Here is a 13,998-nt window from a genome sequence, read left to right on the forward strand (position 1 = left end):
TGTCCTCCACAACTAGACTGAAGAACAAAAGGACAGCAACTTGTCTGTTCCCCTTCCCCCAATTCCCCAGCACTGTTCCCATTCCCCCAATTCACCAATAAAAATCTTTAAAAAAAATAAAAAGAGAAACTACCTTATGACCTAGCAATTCCACTCCTGGGTATTTATCTTAAGAAATCCAACACAATAATTTGAAAAAAATATATGCACCCCTAACCCTTATGTTTACTGCAGTACTATTACAATAGCCAAGATATGTAAACAACCAAAATGCCGATCGACAGACAGCTGGATAAAGAAATTGTGGTACATTTATACAATGGAGTATTACTCTACCATAAAAAAGAATGAAATCTTGGGCCAACTGAGTGGCTTGTTGGTTAAGAGTTGGCTTGGGAGCGCGAGCTCTGAGCAGCAGGGCCGCTGCCCACATGAGCCAGTGACGCTGTGCCCTCTACAGCTAATATAGTAAACAACAGCTCGACATGGAGCTGGGCTGCCGTGAATCACCGGCGATGGTGTACGTAGACTGCAGTGGGCTGCCTTAAGCTACTGTGAGTGGCCGGCAGTGGGTGTGAGCTGCCATGAGCCACCGTGAGCGGCCGTCCAATGGCTGGAGAGCGACTGCCTCACCCGGGAAGAGCGCAATGATCATAATACCAACATGGGCCAGTGAAGCGACGTCCTCCACAACTAGACTGAAGAACAAAAGGAGAGCAACTTGTCTGTTCCCCTTCTCCCAATTCCCCAATAAAATCTTTAAAAAAAGAAGAAAAAAAAAGAATGAAATCTTACCATTTATAGCAACATGACTGGACCTAAAGGATATTTGCTGAGTAAAATAAATCAGACCGAGAAAGACAAATACTATATGATCTCACTTACATGTGAAATCCAAAGTACAAAATCAACAAACAAAATAGAAATAGTCTCAGAGATATGGAAACAGACTCATAACAAACTGATGGTTGCTAAATGGGAGGGGGTTTGTGTGAGAAAGGTGAAAAAATTAGGAATGACAAATTGGTAGCCATAAAATAGTCACACGGATGTGAAATACAATATAGAGAATATAGTCAATAATGTTCTAAAAACTATGTATGGTACCAGATGAGTACTAGACCAATTGGGGAAATCACTTCATAAATTATAAATGGTGTACACCTGAAACTAATATAAAATAATACTGAATGTCAACTATAAGTAAAATACACACACACACACACACACACACACACATACACATATATAGTCATGGGATGTAAAGTACAGCATAAGGAATATAGTCAATGGTATTGTAATAACTATGTATGGTGTCAGATGGGTTAGTGGACTTGTTGGGGTTATCAGTTTGTGAGGGGTGTAAATGTCTAATAGTTATGTTGTTTTGTATACCTGAAACTAATAATAAAAAAATAATAAAAAATAAATAAAAATGTTCATTTCAACTACAAAAAAAAGAACATAGGAAGGTTAAAGTAAATAAGATAGAAATATTATTAAAAAATAGCTGAATCAATACCAGACAAGTGGTTTTTAAGACAAAAAATCATTAGAGATAAAGATGGTCACTCACTATAGAGATACTGTAATTCTAAACTTCTTTGCAGCTAATCACATTGCTATATAAAACAAAAATGGACAGATATACAAGGAGAAATAGATAAATGTACCATAATAGTGGGTGATTTTAACATATTTTTCTCAGGAAATGATCAAAATAATGAAATGAAAAAAATTAGAAAAGATATGGAATATTTAAAGGACATGACTGAAAATATTAATAAAATAGACACATCTACAACACTAAACCCAGCAACTGAAGAACAGTGTATATACTCTTTTCAGGCATATATGAGACATTTGTAAAAACTGACTACATATTGGACCATAAAGCAAATCTCAACAATCTCTAAGAGTATTATCAGGCACACAACATTTCTGATTCAGAATGCAATTAACTAAGATATCAGTAGCAAAAAGATAAATAGAAATAACCATATATTTGGAAATTAAGGAATGTTTCTAAGTAAATCATAACTCAATGAAGGAATCAAAATGGAAATTGGAAAAAATTTGTAATGAAAAAATTAAGTAAAACATTTTCCTGAATTCTTGGTATACTTTTCAGTGTGTATAAGAGTAATGTAAAAAAATAAGTAGTTATTAACATTAAGTGTTTACACATAATTATGTATCTTAAAATTGTAACGTAGTTTACCTTTATTCAACATTTACCTTGCACATTCACTTGGTTCATCTGTGGCATTCTTCAGTAAAATATTTATGAGGTAATGCTAAAAACACAAAATTAAGTAAAATAAAAACTTTGTTTAGCAGTTGGTTTCCCACATGTTCTGACTGTGTTCCAGGCAGACAGAAGCTACTGAAGGACCAGGTTGCTCTGGAGAGTCTCCCATCAGGGATATCCTGGGGGAAGGAAACCCAGGGCTGGCGGGGCGATTCCCCTGGGCAATTAAGCCAGCCTGAAGAGAGTTTCTGGGTATACAATAAAAACATAGCAAAGCAAATGAGACTTCCAGATAGGAAAATCTTGGTTTTCTTTTACTTTAATTGGATTATACATTGAATTATATATTATAATTATGTACTATAGATAGGTAGATGATAGATAGACTGATTGATTCTTGGATTTGAAAAGCATTTTTGTTTGCCCAAAGTCAACTGAGCAGAGAACAAATGCTCACTTTTATTCTCCAATGAATAATTTGGAATATCAAATTATTAGTATTTAATCAGGCCGACAATGGGATTGAATATTTAGCTTATTTCAATGATTTCTTATAAATTAATTTGATATAATAATGCAGTATAATTAAACTAATTATAAAGGATAATTCATTACATAATTATGAGCCATAGGCATGATAAACAGGTGTAATAAAAAACACCCAAGGAACCTATCAGTTATAACTGCAATACGTATGCTCTGAATCTCACACATTTAATGCCCCTAAAACAGCCTTCTAAAAGAAAATGAAAAAGAAAACAAACAAGTATGGAAACACTTAAATGATATAGCAAAAGTTTCAGGGATAATTTGATCACAGTATAATAATGGAAGAGATACCATATAGCTAGAATTATAAAATGTTCAACTTGAGATTGAATCAAATGCATTACATACCTTGACATCTTCAGTTCCTGTAATGACCTCACTAACTTCCGGCACTGACTGCAGCAAAGGGATCTCCCGGTAGATATTTGGAAAGCAGACGAGAGAACCAAGAATGGTGAGAGCTTCAGAACGAGGTGCCTGCACAGAAAAATGTGAAACACACATTTTTCTTTTTGTAAGTTAGAAACTTTAGATAAGAAACAGCATAGTTTACTTTTTCATGGCTTTGAAAGGAAATTTCTTTATGATTATTTTCTCCTAGATAAGAAATATCAAACTATGCCTGGTTATTTCCCCCCAGGTGAATACTTAAGCAAGAGAGGTTTGCCTAAATGAAAAAGCAAGTTGCCAAAGAATTGAAAATATCACCATACTTGGATATAAACAAGCATTGTGAAAACCGGTCTGTAGGTGCACTCACTAAGAAAAGTAAATGACTAAGTCATGATCGTTTTTTTTTTTTTTTTTAGTGTTAATGCTTTTGACAAAGCAGGGTAAATGATATAAACTTAATATTAGTTTTGCTATGAAGACAGTTAATGGAAATTCATAAGGAAGAGGGGTTGGGGCTACCTGTCAGACGACAGGGAAAGAGAGAAGACACCATCTACCAAATTTCCTGTTCCACCAAGAAATACTTTACAAAATAACATATAGTGCCTGACATCTAGTGAGATACAAAATCACTTGTCATTATTGGAATTAGGTATATATTAGAGGAGGCATTTCACTAGATTTCAATTCACCCAACACTTACTAGCTGCTCTGATTAGCCAAGAATGGGGGCAGGCACCAGGATTACAAAGGCATGTCATCCATCCATCCATACACCTGTTAATCTGTCCCTCTGCCTATATGCTTTTATCTAATGATTAGAACAATGACAGCTAGCACATAAGGAGTTCTCTGTGCTGTGCAAGCATTTCCTCATGGAATGCCCTCAACAACCCAACGAAGTAGATACTATTATCATTTCCATTTTACAGGTTAGAAAATTGAGGCTTAGAGAAACTAAGCAGTTTTTTTCAGGTGACAGAGCTGATTTAAACTGAGGCCATCTAGCTCCTGGATCCACTCTGGACCTATACTGTTAAGCACGTGAGTAGGAAATGAAAGAGAGTTTCCCTCCCTCAGAGAGACGGCAGTGGGGTATGAGACTGGGGAGAAGAGGCAAATAACACTTATATATAACTCAATGAAGCAGGTGCCACGAGAGCCACACACCGCCAATGTCATGGGAGCCCAGGGTATTTATTTTTTACCTAGCCTGCTTCTCACCACCACACGGGTAAATAAAAGACAATATGAAACACACAGAGATATATTCTATGGGAACCAAGATGAGACAATGATTTGTTCTGCTTAGGATGGTTAGGAAGCACTAAAACAAACTGCGGCTAAGAGTCACATAGTGCAGTAGGAGTCAGCCAGGCAGGTGGACAGCAAGGGACTGAAGTGAGGAGGCAGAGGCACATTGCAGGCAGTGGGAATGGAAGAGGCAAAGGCACTCAGGGCACCCACTGAACTGTAAAAAGTCCCATGTGCACAGAACCCAGAGAACATGCGAGTGTGCGGGCAGGTGCTGGGGCGGGGTCCTCCAGTAGGAGGAGTCTGAGAAAGGCATCAAGGCTGCCTGGGAAGAGACCCACAGGCCACGTGGTAGTTTTCATCTCATTCCATCCGAGGAGTGATGCCATCAGATTCCTAACACCAGCAGGAGTGTGATGTGAATGGATGCTATCAGGGAAAGAAGAATATCATGGAGTCACTGAAATACAGTGTAGGTAAGAGTAATGACAGCTCTGAACAACAGCTCTGAATGGACCAATGGCATCAGGGATGAAGACACTGTATAATATTTGATTTCACTTATAAATACAAAGATTTTAAACTCCTACAGCAAAATGTTAAGATTTGCCAAAGTCGGTCAGTGAATGCAGTTTGTTACATGATGTCCACAATGCAAAACGCAATGATCACCATCTAGGCTTTTACTCACCTGACTCCTCAGCGGCACAGGATGCAGTTGCTAGCTGCCTTGCACCTGGGAACACTTGAATCATTTGGCCCCTGGGATACCATTTTGGTTCCCAAGGAGATCTGACAGTCTCCCTGCTGGAACTCCTCATTTCCTCAGGATCTAAACTCTGGGACTCTGAGCGCAGTTCTCTGCTCTCTTCTCTTAGATCTATACCCACAGGATACTCAGACCCATAGATTTAAATGCCTCCAACATGTTGCTTACTCCTCGACATGTCTCTAACCCAGACTTCCTTCCTGAAGTTCAGATTGGTAGATCTGACTGCTTGTTTGACGTCTTCACTCGGGAAATTGAGAAGGCATCTCTCACTGACAAGCTTCACCTTACCACAGAGTTCTGTAATTCTGTGTAACATTACCCTGCTGCCATCACTGTCCTTTTTTTTTTTTTTTTTAAAGAACTCTTTTTTAAAAGATTTTATTGGGGAGTTGGGGGAGGGGAACAGCGTTGGGGAATCAGGGAAGTGGAACAGATAAGTTGCTGTCCTTCTGTTCTTTAGTCTAGTTGTGGAGGATGTCGCTTCACTGGCCCATGTTGGTATTATCATTGCGTTCTTCCTGTGTGAGGCAGATTGGTCACCGGCCTCTGGACGGCCGCTCACGGCGGCTCTTGGCAGCTCACACCGGCTGCCAGCTGCTCACGCTGGCTGCCAGCCACACACAGTAGCTTATGTCAGCCCACTGCAGCAGGGGCTGCAGCCTACGCCATTGCTGGCGACTCACGGCAGCCCAGCTCCAGGTCGAGCTGTTGTCCACCATCTTAGCTGTAGAGGGCAGTGTCACTGTCCCCCATGTGGGATCCAAACAGGGGCCCTGCTGCTCAGAGCTGGGTACCAAGCCAGCTCTTAATCAATGTGCCACTCCGCTGGCCCTCCTCCTTGCTTCTTGATTGCTTTGTAAATCAGTTTCTGAATCCTAAACAATAGAAGTCTCCTACCCCTGCTTCAGATAACTACTTGAAAGCCTATGACTTCCTAATATCCCCCAGGCCAGTAAGCTAAATGCCAAACCCATTCTGGGCCCAGACAATTGACGCCACCTGAGTAACAGGCTGAATGGCAACAGGCTTCGTGAGAGCTAAATCTAATAATTAGATTTATTAATTAAAATCTACTTTTCCTCATCAGGGGCCTTGGGGATACAGAGGAAACCCCAACAAGATTGCAGTCACAACCAAAGAAGCCAGCGCGGTCTTCCAGGAGGAGCTTGAGACCCCTTCCTCTCATCTGAGATCAGTAAGGGTGAGAGTTCTGTGAATTCCCCAATAGGCAGGGACAACTCTACACCCCTGCCCAGCAGGAAGCAGATACAGAAGAAGAGACCTCCTGTCCCTCAGCTTCCCATAGGGATTTTATGGGGATCACGTCTCTCAAGGGGAAAACAAGGCAGGCAGTTAGAGGCAGGCATTGGGTCTCTGCATTCCTGCATGTCCCACAGGATGTGAATGCCTGGTGACCTCCCCTCTCAACCCAAAACTTCTTTTCACTGAAACTATTTACCCCTGAAACAAATGGGTGCAAAATACCCAACTAGATCAGACCAGTCACTCGCACCTGCGCAGTACCTCTTGTAAATCACAGGTGCCAATCAAGTGGTCCCACGCCCAAAGGGAAACAGCCCATTCTAGAGAAAGGGGATTAAAAACTCCAAGTCCTGGGAAGTCCACCCTTTTTTGGCTGCCCTGCTCTTTTGACCACTTCTTTTTTGAGCCTTTTGAGCCTCACCTTTGCAGTGGCCTGCTCCAAACTCTTTGGAATGTAATTTCTCTTCTAATAATGGGCCCTTAAGCCATTCTCTACTGCTCAGGCCTACTTCTACTCTTTGAAATGTAGTATCTCTTCGAATAAACTACCTTTTCAGTACTTTACTCCGGCATCTCGTTCAATTCTTTGCTCGAGCTGCCGAGGACCTGGACTTTGAGCTGAGAAGGGCCCAGTCTCCGACAACAGTATGATTTTCCTTTGTATATCCTGTAAGGTTTTCAATGTTGATGTGAATGGTTAAAAATAAATTTGACGGTTCTTTGAGAATGATTACCCTAAAATATTTTTCAGAAATAAACAAGTATTTAAAGTTAAAGTTGCCATAATCTTTACCAATTCAGCTGAACAAATTCAGCATTTTTCTTCTTCCTTTTTCCCCCCTCTAGTGCTTCTCTGTTCTTGTCTCTTTTCCTTTCCTTTGCTTTTAAATTTATCCTTAAGTGAAAAAGTGCATGAAAACACCACCACGAAATACCAGCTATACAAAGTATTAAAAAGCAATCTAATTTAAAGCCCAGGGTTGGAGTTTGAATCTACCCTGCACAGAAGAAATCAGTACAGTGAAAAAGTAACAATGTGTCAACGAAGTTTAGGTAGCTAGACACTCCTGCTGATTTCAATACAAGTCACTGGCCAACAGTAAGCTAATTTTATTTATACCATTGGAAGAGAAAAAAAAATGAGTCTAAACAGGTAACAGTTATACAGAGCACAAATGTGAGAAGCACTTTAAATATAAACGTATAAGAATATTCTCTCAAAAGGCATCTCAAGACACTGCCCAAATAGGAGGTAAATGAGGAGATTACAAGTAAATTCTTTTTGTAGCTTGTAATGAACATTTAGTCCACTTGCTTCTAATTTTTTTCATATAAGAATTTAGCATATTAATGAGAAAAATATATTCATTTTCTGGTTAAAATTTTAGTGTTCTAATATTTTAAGAAAATATTTTCTACTAGACTTCTAATAACCAAGACAATAATGAAAAAAATACCTTACTGATAATGTACACTTAAAATTCTCTCTTTAGTACGGATATAAATGCCACCACTTACTGGAAAAATGCTAATAAGATTCTAAGAGACATGCCCTGCTTCTGACTGTGTAAATGTGCTGCATTATTAGTGAGGATATGATTTCTCACACTCTGGCCTCTTGATGAAACGCCTTCCCAATACCAGTGTGTCATCTTATCCTACGATTTCACACGTCAGCTGCCAGGGCACCTACCCAAGAGCCCAGTTTCACATGGCAGTAATGAGCCAGCACCTGTTAAGAGTGGAGAAATCTGAACCTTGTTAGCGACTGTGAAGCCTCCTGGGAGTTTGGAGGCTGAGCATTGTCATACTCACCGCCAGCATGTCTGTACCGAGGACCCTGGCAGCAGCCGTGATGAAGTCCCCCACCAACATTGAAAAGCCAGGCAAACCCAGGGAGAAAAAGCGGGGTGGACAGTGCCTTATAATGGTGTTTAAGATATCCTAAAAGGGAAAAGAACACAACTGTAATTTTCAAGAACAAAATCCCAGAGGGATCAATTAGTCTATACATTACCACTATATGATCATCTAAGAGAACTCAGATTACAGAAATTTCTCAGTCAAAAGGGGTACTGGGAGATGAGTTAGTCCAAGGCCAATTGTGCCCATTTTACATGTAAGAGAATGGAGACACTACACTGGAAGATGACTTGTCCAAAATATAAATCGTGGCATTGGGACTAAATGCTGCTTCCGTCTTCCACCTAAAAGTGAGTTCCTTGGACATGCTACAGGAGAGTTGAGGTAAATATACAAATAAACCTTCAATTATCTATCATTTTCCACACTCTTCAATTTTCAAAAGTTAATCATACTGTTACATTAAAAAAATCTAAGTAGGCAAAGAGATAGAAATTTTCACTCTTCAGGTAATTCCAGGTGTTAAACAATTGGGAATGTATGGGGTGCTGTGGTAATGTCACCAGTCACACTCTAAGGTCAGGTAGTCAGTGTGGCTCCGAGCATAGGTGTGATCATGAGGTGCAAGTGCAAAGCACAGCAGTCATCTTTTGCATAGTGCCAGTGTGAAGACCATCAACTGCTGGCACACCTGGTGTTCCTAAGTCTGGTGGAATGGCGTCTCTCACTGGTGGGTGGGTGGGTGGGTGGCTGGCCCCTGTCTACCAGCTCCTTTCTGAGGCTGTTGCCCATCCTAGCCTGTGGCAAACCAGACCAGGACTCAACTACTGGACAGCATTCATGCCACCATGGCCAGGCCACATCTGTGAAACTATCTGTGTGATTGTATGTATAAGGGGGTTTAGTAAGAAAACAAAAACTTCTTTTATGCAGTTTTAGGCCATATACATTAATCCAACATGCTGAAGTACTATAGTTATGTGACTTGTAGTATACAACCTATAGTCTCAAAATACAAGACGCAAAATACGAAAACAATATAGTTTTTTTTCCTCAGATTTCAGTGTGGCTATTTCAAAAATCCTTCAAAATAATACCAAATTAATTTGGTTAAATTACAGCAAGTAGTAGCAACATGCTGAATTCTAACAAGTCCTTCACAATCAAAATAACATCATTTAACAACTTATCTTAATAGATAATTTTTATGTGTTCACAAAATATTTTTTAAGACTTATTTTTTTCCCTTACATAGTGGACTCATTTAGTTTCTAAAACTGTGCTGTTTGTATCCTTAAAATGACTGTACAATGCTTATTCTATTAGAGCTCAAATATAATAAATAGTTCAGCAAGTACTAATTTTAAGCGTTAGCATTTCAGCAGACTTTTTCCTGTACCAAAAATAAATACATAGATAAGACAGATAAAAGGAAGGAAGGAAAGAAAAACCCAAACCACACTTCTTCCAAGTTAATGTTTAAACCTGCTTTAATCACGTCCTTTGATACACTTTAGGGTCCATATCAGCCAAGGCAAACATTCTAAGGGGCTGAGCAGATGGATGCTGCAGTTTAGAAAGTGTGCGGTAAACTCATGCTCCGAAAGTGGAACAAAAGATCCACCTTTTTCATAATTAAGCCTCTGATTAATGCCCTGGGCTCCTCACCACACACCTGTAATTACTCACAGAGGTACGCATTGTGCTGGGCCTTGTCTCAGAATATCAGGCATCAAGCTATCCCACAGCAGATGGAAGCACATTTCTGTTGACATATGCTGCAATGAAAGGATTTGTGCAAACCTGGCTAGCAAGGTAGCAGAATGCCACGCATTTGAAGATTAATAATGCAAACAACCACAATGTTAACTTTGTTATATTTGTGTTCATTCCATCTGTTGAGATGAGGAACTAAACCTTGAACTCTGTAGATTTTTAAAATCTTTAGTCCATACTTAAATAAGCCATTTCCACAACTGGAATTTAGTGTTTTAATGAAAAAAATGTTTTTCTGGGATAAGTTTATGGGAATTATGAACTAAACCCTTTAATAAGTTAAAGCCAGAATTTGTACGTGAAATTCATTTTGCTTCATGAGATTCACAAGTGTAAAGGCAATGATCTGTAAATGTGGCATTTACAAAAATTTACTAAGTTGCCATTGATACTAAAGACAGCAGAAATGCATGTAGCTGAGGTAAAGTCACATGGCTCTCCACCCGCTGGACCTTGGCCAGTCACTTCAACGGAACCTGTTTCTATGGGCAAGACGATTGGAAAGAGAGGGCAAAATAACAGATGGCTAGCCTACAATACGCTGCCACCCATGAAAGACAGACCCCAGTGAGAAGTGGGGCCTGTGCTGCTATGGCCAGTTCAAGATGGCACAGGAGTAGGGTTAATGTGGGGGTTAAAGAGGGAAATATGTGGCCAGTGAGCCATATGATGGCCATATGCCTGCTTATTTTGCTTATCCACACTGAAATGGAATAACCCTAAGATTACATCTTTGTGATAACATTTTAAAGTTAGGAATAATTGTGTGGTATTCAAAAGGGCAGGTGCATATTCCCAAGAGAGAGACATTTTGTGGATACAAAATGCTCCACTCATTTCTAGTAGACTCTTTCTTTCACTTTCCCCTTGATACATTAAGATCACAGCTGTAACTGGAATCTTTGGAAAAATTAAAATCTTGAGACTCTGAAACTTTCTTCACATTCTCCAGGGTTTTATAGAAAGCCCTGAATGGCACTTCCCAAATGTCAATTATTCATGTACAACCTCATGCTTTTTGTCATGTCCACATCCAAAGTGAACATTATTTGTTTTTCAAAGTAACTTACTTTTTTGAACTGAAGATTATTCTAGAAAACTAGCATCCTGTGTCATAAATAGAAAATAACCCTTAAATCAATACAAAACAGTAAAGCAAGATGACTCAGTTTTTGCTGTCACTGTCTGATGGAGGCTCTCCTTGTTGAAAAGAGTGGTTTGCATCCTAGTGTGGTGTGAGAGAAGTTCTGTATCCGCTCCAGTCGGCCTACCCAAGAAAGTCGCAAGAACTGGAAAGGGGCCATTATTCCCACCATGCGACTTGATGCTATTCAATGCTACCTCCACTGTGACCACCAGTGAACCATTCCCCTCTAGAACTGGGACGATGAGGCCTGGGTTCCAAGCCTAGTGTCTGTGATTGTGGGCAGATCATGTCATGCCTAGAGCTTCACATTTCTCTTCCATAAAATGTATCTAATAGGATGGTAGATGTGAACACATGCCTCTGTAAACTGAAAAGGACAATACAGAAGTAAACAATGACAGGTAAGAAATTTTTTTTGTTTTCAAAACTGGAATGTCTATGAAAGAGTTTACTTTCTAGAATTTGCTTTGGAGAATTCAGTGAACTATTTACTGTTTTGCTGATATTCACAAAGAACATTTTAAAACATTTCAAAGGTGACACAAATACCGTATTTGCCGGCGTATAAGACGATTTTTTGGCCCTGAAAAATATGCCTCCAAGTGGGGGGTCGTCTTATACGCCAGGTACACTTCAGATAGACTGCCCATAGTGCTTGCCCCGTGCCATAGTGGCGTCCCGATGCCCGCCCACTTCATTCCACATACCGTTCAGGCATCAGCAGCGCTGCTGGGTGTATGCTCGGCTGTTATGCGATTTTGCTGTTATGCGATTTTACCACACTCGCAAAATCGCACACAGCCGACCATATAACAAACTCTGTATTTTGAGTGGAAATGTTAGGGGGTCGTCTTATACGCCGAGTCGTCTTATACGCCGGCAAATACGGTATATCTCTTAGATTACATTATCTCAGAAATTAAAAACTCTAGAAATGAATGCTTTCAAATAACACCCTTAGCAAAGTATTACAACAATTAGCCATTGTGTATAAGTGAAATAAAAACAGGAAAATGATCCTTTTAAATTTTCTTTGTTCCATTCTTCTAAAGAGTTCTAGAATTTACCTCAAACAAGTGAGTCTGGTAGCAAAAATCAGTTTGTTTCACACTCTAACATACTAAAAACAATAAGCTAAACATTAAGCTCAATAAAAAATGAACTCTAAAATAGGAATTGTTTATTCTTGAAAACTGACGAGTTTCAAACATAGACAAAACTTTTTCACAAGCTTTTGTTCAAAGGGAATAAAATTCATTCTTCAACATGCTGTAATATAGTGGACAGACCAGAAAACTAGTATTTTTCTCATTTTTTGTTAAAAGTCCACATGTACACTACATCCTGAGTGTGATAACCAGATTGTAAAATAATTTTGAATTTGCAGCTTATCAAAAGATTCAGGTTTATGAGAAAGTAACTGATGAGAACATCTGTCTCTTATCACTGATCTTACAAAAAATCAGGTAATTCAAATAGAGGCGTGTTGTTTCCTCTCCTCCAAAGCACAGTTCTATAAACACAAACCACATTCAGCCTGGTAAATGAATCGCTTTAATTGAATGCTATGTACACAGTAACTGGAAAAACCATAAGTGATAAGAAAAACATATGGTGATGGCAACAGAAATTGGTTTATTCATTTTGCATAGTGTTGTTTCTTTAGTTCTCTTATAATTGACCTGTAGAACGATAAACGTGTAAAATAATTTTGTTTATTATGGTTCCAAACCTTCCAACAATTACACAAAATGAAAAATTAAAAGGAAGAATTCATTCTGGAAGCATTTCTATTGTTTACATAATTGCACAGCTATAATTTAGTGCTCATGTTGTTATGGAAAATAAAAAAGGGCCATTACAGGCCATTTCAATTCAAAATATTGCACAGTGGTGTCAAAAATGAGGGAAAATATTTACTTTAAAGCTGTTTAAAATAGATTAACCCTGTAAATAAAAAACATTTCAATATAGTATTCTGTAAAATACAAATGTTCAAGAACTAGCCCTCCAATTGGAATTAGAAATGTTGCAACTGTACTTTCACACCAATTACATATATATTATTCACTTAATATTTGCTCATGGCCCAGCAGATGATGGATGTAACACAATAGCCAGCCATCTGTCTCCCTGCCTTTCCTTAGAGGACTCACGCCTGCTCTTTAGGAGCAAACAGATCCGGTTATTCTACCTAAAATCACTCAGACCTTCCAGGAAGCCAAACGGAACTGTTAAATAAAATCTACGTATGCAAAATCACTGAACTCCTTTAACTTTTAGTTTTAGAGAACTAAAATGCTACACAATTAATGACTGTGATTTTTCAAAGACGATACCTGTCTTTTATCTAGAAAATTCTATAGGAAGTTCTTTTGTTTGGTAAAATGGGGAATATTGGATCTGGTTATTCCATTAACCTGGTTAATAAAAAAGTACACTCACTCCACATTAAGTGGAATTACTAATTATCAAAAAATTTGAATACGAAGGGACACTTTTAGCACTAAACCTGGATATAATTTAAACTTTAACAATTCAAAAGGCAGTCATAATCCTGCAGTACCTCGAGGACATATTTTTAAGTACCAATTATGGCCCTATTGGCAAAGCTCAGAAATGCTGAGTGACAAAAATGTTCTAGTTATCAGAACAGATCTGAAGAGCCCTCAAAGTTCCAACGCCTGGCTCTCTCACTTCTGCTACTGGGTCTCTGCTCCTTCATCACGC

General features: G+C 38.9%; 1 protein-coding gene across 7 annotated transcripts in view; it reads right to left on the minus strand.

Moving 5' to 3' along the window:
* The window catches only part of RALGAPA2 (Ral GTPase activating protein catalytic subunit alpha 2), a 367,104-nt gene that overhangs the window by 142,385 nt on the left and 210,721 nt on the right, over positions 1-13,998 (minus strand). For all 7 annotated transcript variants that reach the window (XR_002125215.1, XM_019653128.1, XM_019653124.1 and 4 more), the window contains 3 exons: positions 8,298-8,426; positions 3,149-3,277; positions 2,239-2,297 (listed from right to left, as the gene is read on the minus strand). Coding sequence is in view for 6 of the 7 variants with exons in the window: in XM_019653128.1 (XP_019508673.1) it covers positions 2,239-2,297; positions 3,149-3,277; positions 8,298-8,426 (317 nt within the window). In the remaining variant the exon portion in view is untranslated. The remainder of the gene's footprint in view (positions 1-2,238; positions 2,298-3,148; positions 3,278-8,297; positions 8,427-13,998) is intronic.

The sequence above is a fragment of the Hipposideros armiger genome, unplaced genomic scaffold (genome assembly GCF_001890085.2).
Source record: "Hipposideros armiger isolate ML-2016 unplaced genomic scaffold, ASM189008v1 scaffold_195, whole genome shotgun sequence".
In the NCBI taxonomy this organism is placed as follows: Eukaryota; Metazoa; Chordata; class Mammalia; order Chiroptera; family Hipposideridae; genus Hipposideros; species Hipposideros armiger.